Here is a 6,046-nt window from a genome sequence, read left to right on the forward strand (position 1 = left end):
TCCAATATATCATTATTTTAATTGTTAAAATATCTTAGTACATATGAATGCAAACTTCAATATTCTCAATTTCTCATGCTATTTGATTAAGAAATATACATGAAAGACTTTGACAATTCAAAAAGAATCAGCAAGCTAAACACGTATGAGAAAAAAAAAAAAAGGATTCGTCATCTTGTATGGCTTGTGTTTTTCATAAGAATGATACTTGTATGGCTTGTGTTTTTCATAAGAATGATATAGAAAATTAATAAGAAAATCAAATCTCATTTACAAAGTCTGTTTGAAAAGTTACGAAAATTAAGTTTGTTGCGTGTAAATTGAGTAACCGTAACATTTTTAAAATCCACTCTCATTTCACGATTTTTTTTAATAACTTTTAAAAAGTACCAAAAATTAAAAGCTACTTATCCAGGCCCACCTCAAGAAACTTTGCTATCACATTGTTGGAATTTTTTAAATTGAAATTAAGATTTCGCACAAGTTTTGAATGATCAATCATGCCTCACAGTACACACGCAGAGAACAACTTCATAATTATTTTTAGAATTCTCACACGTTTTCTCTGAAGCTATCATACGATTTCACGGAAAATATTCGCTCATTCTTAAATGGCTAAGAAAGCATTCAAAACATGTGTAAAAAAAAGGGATTGCGGATTAATTAAATCAAGGTGATACACTAATATAATAACTAATATTGGTTTACATATATATATATATATATATATATTAAGATAAAGATTATTGATCAGAGAGAAGAAAGAGACCTTGAGCTAGCATAGTCGTAGAGCTTTCCAGTAGAAGAAAAGACCATGAGACCAATCTCAGCTTCACAGAGCGTAGCAAGTTCCTTCGCTTTCTTGAAAAGACCTTTTCTTCTTTTTGAGAACGCCACTTGCCTCGCAGCTATGTTATCGATCTTCTTTATCTCTATCTTCTTTCTCGTCATTGTCTCCTTCTGATCTACACAAAAAATCAAAAATCAATCCGTGAAAATAACCCAAAAAAAAAGCATCAGATCCAATCCAGAACAGTGCAGACAATTTGCTTCTGGGACGGAAAATATTAACTAACATTGTTTCAGGTTCTTGAGAAAATACCCAGAAAAGAAAATGAATGAAAACAGACATGAGGGTTTTACTGGGTTAGGCTTTTGATAATCCCAGGGGGGAAAAAACCAGAGCTTTACCCAGACTCTGAAGTCTGAAAGTGGAAAGATTAAAAAGCAACGAGACATAAAACAGATGGAAAGAAATAATCAGTTAAATGAGTTACTGTAGCATGAGACTGAGATGCAAGATCAAGAAAGGAAGATTGATCAGAAACATGGTCAGAAAAATTCTGGGTTTCCTTTTTCGTAGATTACCTTTTTTTGGATTTTCTTTCCTTTTGTGTGCCTGAGTGTTGGAGCTTGAAAATCAGAACAAAATTGCCCACTGGAATTGGGAGAGAGAGAGAGAGAGAGAGAGAGGGAGGGAGCGAGGGGGGGGGGAGAGGAAGGTGATAAGGTTGCAATAAATATAACTGTATTAGATAAAGATATGACTTACTGCAATTGGCTCAGAATTTCCATTTATGGGCAAGCGAGAAAGCTGGTGTCCTGTCTGAATTATTTTTATTTAAATAATAATATTTTGGAAAAGAAAAGTCAAGCTTTAAACCACACCTTATTTTATTGGTTGGAATATGCAAGTGGCAAGCTAAGCCCAGCCTGTCTCCATTAAGTATGATGTTTGTTTAAGAGGACATGGACATGCCTATCAGTTACCTCAGACTGGGACATTTTGTACCCTCGTACTCTTCGAATCTCCTGTATCTTGGATGCATAGTCTTACTTGGGTTTCATTTTTTAATCCTTTAAATTTTGAGAAAATATTAAATAAGAATCAGACGGTGACATAATTACTAATTAGCCTCAAAAAATTTTAAAATTTTATTTTAATTTAAAAAATAAAAATAAAAATAATTTTAACTTTAAAAGATCAAAATACATTTTACTTATTATATAAAATTATTAGTAGTTGTTAATTTTCTCACTTTACTTATTAATTATTAATATGAGTTACAAATTATATAGTTGACATGTTAATAATTACTCTCTCTATTCAAAAATTAAAACATTTTTTAGCAAATCTCATCCCCTAATAAAATAGTTACCTACTTTTAAACTAATTCTATCTTTTTATATTTATTCCTATTAAATACCCTACAATAAATATAAAGTCATTATCAATAGGGACACTTTTAAGAAAAAGATAATAATAACCTCGAAAGATGAAAAATACGTTATATTTTTTAATATCTAACTCTTCAAAAAATACTTTACATTTTTTAATAAAAAAATAAATAAGACTTGACATCAATTATTCAATCATGGAAAACAATATCAATTATTAAATTATTAACTTTATTTATTAATTTATTAACATCAAATGTCAATTACTAACAAATTTTATAATTTATTAACATCAATTATAATAAACTATTAAGACTAATTTTCAATTTTATATATCAAGTATGGTCTCATTTTATTTGAGGTTATATTTGAATCATACTAAATTATGGGTTGTCTAGTTCAATTATTTTTATAAAAGAGAGTAAATTTTAAATTAAGCCTAAGTCTTATTCGGTTCATCTTTCTTACAACTCTATTTATTTTTATGTAAATTTTTATTAAAAATTGTTTATATTTTAGAAAGCGTGTACCTATTATTACCTCAGCTGACAAAAAGTACGAATCAGCAGGATTTTTTAAGAATGTTTAATTAATTTAGGAGAAAATTTTATTTAATGTGATGGACGTTGGTCCATTTACTCTGCTTAACAAATTCTCAGATGGACGTTGGAAGACGAAAGCACGTTGAATGGGTCAGACGTCAGAAAATTGTGTGGTCACTTTTCCTTCACCGTACAAATGGGCACGTGAAAATCTTATCCCAAACAGAGATTTTGGCAGTGAAATAAATTATCCAATCCGTACCCTCGTACTCGTCCACAATGTCTTCATACTTTCCATATATACATATGGCCTATAATTTCCTTTTTTATCCAAAAGGATTTAGGAGTGAAATTTATTACCTTGTGATCTTCTTAGTCGGAAGGAAATGGAAAGAATGGAATGGGAAGGAAGATTCTAATAAGTTAATAAGTTGGATTTAAAAAAAAATGGAGACCTAGATTTAAAAGATTTTAATTATTTTTTTACTCTTTATTTTATATTTTATCTTTTTTATAATTTTATTAATATTAAAATTTTACCCATTAAAATCTCCCACTAACCTCCCACTAAACAAGAATTAGGTGCTAATATGAGTGAAAATAGATTTGATCAAACTAACCTTTGATCAAATAAACTTGAGTCAGTATAGTAAATCAAAAGCTTAAGTTTAAGTCTAAATTGAAGTTTGTATAAAGTTTGTTTTTTTACGGCTCAAGCCTAAGCCTACCTAAAATCTAATATGACCTGAAAGCTTATTTAAAATTAAATATCTTAAACATGTCCACGTTTTAGTTTTAAATATTTTAAATATACTTTATAACTATTATAGTATATAATATATAATTTGATTTATTAATTATAATATATAATAATTGAAAGGACTTACCAATTACAATATAATATAACAATAAATTAATAATATTAAAATTAATATATAAGTCTAATATAATTAAAAATAAAAAAGAAATAGATTGATTAAAAATTAAATGATGAAACTGATGTATGTATGTATGTATATAAATAGGCTAGCCTATTGTATTCATAGGCTAAGCTTTAAAAAAATAAACTTGACCTCATTAAATAAATCTAATTAAAAATATGAACCTAATCCAAGCATATTTAATAAGAAAATTTAAAGTAGGTTAAATTATAAGTTTCTTATTGAAGGCCTGGCCCATTCTCAACTTTAGGAGCTATATAGATAATAAGATAAGAGGGCATGAAGTGGGGGAAAAAAATTAGAGTTACGAACCACAATTTAAGGGAAACGAATAAATTTGTTGGCTAAGACTTTTAGAGAGAGAGAGAGAGTATTCAATTTGACTTTTCTTAAAGGCAAACTAATCGCGGATTGAGAAGAGAATGACAATTGCTGTCGGGAAAATTTCATTTAAAAACTTTTGACTATGGCATAATTTCAATTGAGATTTAAAATATTTTAAAATTTTATTATAGGTTCGAGAGATAAAAGGAAAATAATTTTTTAGTATTTTTTTAATTAAATAACCAAAATTTTATTACTAAAATAATAAATTAAGTTATAATTTTTACAAGAAATATTATTAGAATAATAAGTTATATTACATTTTTACAAATAATATAATTGAAATAACAAATCAAGTTATATTTTTTATAAGTAATATTATCGTAATAATAAGTCAAACTATGATTTTTACAAATTTATTAGAATAATAATTCAAGTTATGATTTTTATAAATAATATTATAAGAATAACAAGAAGGTGTGTTTATTCTAGTTTACTTGCAAAACTTGTAAGTTGACTTTTTATTTCATTTGAGTCCTCCAGACTTGTAGTGAAAGTTCATTTTTTTTTTGGGCCACAATTAAAATTATACCATATTCAAAGACCTTTAATGAAATTTTTTCATTATTATAAAAAAAAGGAGAATAACAATTAAAGAACTAAAAGAGAATTAATGGAAAATATAATTAAAATTTTAAAATTTACACCTCAAACTTTTACTCTCTCTAGACTATAATGCAGGTCATTTTTTAGAAGATTTGTGTGGTCCAAAATATAAAGCATCAGGTGGGTGTTATATACTTTTTAGTTACACCTTATTTTATTGAGTAATTAATCAAAATGTCTTAAATAAGTCAAATGTTATACTCTTTCCAGTTCAAAACACAGCATTTTCCTTCAATTAACCTCATTTTAAAATATAAGCAATTGAATACATATAAAAATTGTTTTTTCAATTTTACCCTTTGTATTTATTAGCCTAAATTCTTGTATAAAGTTATTTTATTCACCATGAAGTTCATTGATAATTGGGAATAAGGATAAAAAGAAAAAATAATATATATTTTTATGAGAATAAGAACTTTATTTGTATGTAAATTTTAAAATCTATTTATATTTTCGACTAAAGAGAGTATTTATTACACTCAAAGGTACAATTAAAAAGATTTAAAAATTTAAATAAAAAAATCAAAATTTTAACCAATATTTTTTAGAAACATAAACTAGTAAACGATGATTTGTATTGTAACAATTGTTATAATCAAGAAGATAAGCTATAGTGCTATACTGTTAAATTGGTCTATAAACCAACAAATAGCTGTTCACTCGTCATTGAGGGTGTCAAATATAATGATCTCTGGAAACTTAAGATTTTCGATGTGGGTCAGCCTGAGTATATAGCCCAGCTGGATTTTTTTTGGGACTTGTTTGCAGCCCGGCCCAGCAACAAAAGCGAGGAGACGTGTGGTTCAGATATGGAAACTGTTGAATTGGGTTCATGATGTCTTTTTATAACCTGAAAGATGATGATTTTAGCAAAGCTTTGGCGATTCGACGGGGCTGTTACATATGTATCTTGAAATCTTGCTGTAATAATGCACTTTATATATGATCAGAAACTGATTAAGCCCTTGTGGACTTCAGCAGCGGCAGCAAATGATACTTCACAAGAATTGTTGTCTTAAGAACTAAAATACTGAAAACAGACAAGTCATTCATTGAACCGGTCAAAAATTATAATTAAACTGTGATTAAATCAGCCATAAACAAAACATTTTATTAAATTAAGGCGCTTGTTTAATGATTTTTCGGTCCAGTTAGGCTGGTTAACCCTCATTTTCATACTGTATATGTTAAAAACTAACAACCTGGTTTGTGTTAAAATTATAGGATAATATTCATTTTAATCCCGAAATTTTTTCTCAATGATTGAGTCTTTAAACTTTAGTTCTCATAATTTATTGGATTAAAAAATTATAAAAACTAAATCTATTAAAGTCAGGACTAGATGTCCTGATCGGAAAAGTAAAGTTGAGTTGGTTGATATTTACTCACATTCTG

General features: G+C 27.6%; 1 protein-coding gene across 1 annotated transcript; it reads right to left on the minus strand.

The window, feature by feature from the left end:
* Positions 1-285: 285 nt before the first annotated feature.
* On the minus strand, positions 286-1,280 carry LOC129299892 (floral homeotic protein AGAMOUS-like). Its single transcript, XM_054938367.1, has 2 exons — positions 1,077-1,280; positions 286-965 (listed from the first exon to the last, which is right to left on the minus strand). The coding sequence occupies exons 1-2, from the start codon at positions 1,237-1,239 to the stop codon at positions 751-753; spliced, it is 378 nt and encodes a 125-aa protein (XP_054794342.1). The 5' UTR covers positions 1,240-1,280; the 3' UTR covers positions 286-750.
* Positions 1,281-6,046: the final 4,766 nt, after the last annotated feature.

The sequence above is a fragment of the Prosopis cineraria genome, unplaced genomic scaffold (assembly GCF_029017545.1).
Source record: "Prosopis cineraria cultivar Desert tree isolate PC_DT_omini unplaced genomic scaffold, ASM2901754v1 PC1340, whole genome shotgun sequence".
In the NCBI taxonomy this organism is placed as follows: domain Eukaryota; kingdom Viridiplantae; phylum Streptophyta; class Magnoliopsida; order Fabales; family Fabaceae; genus Prosopis; species Prosopis cineraria.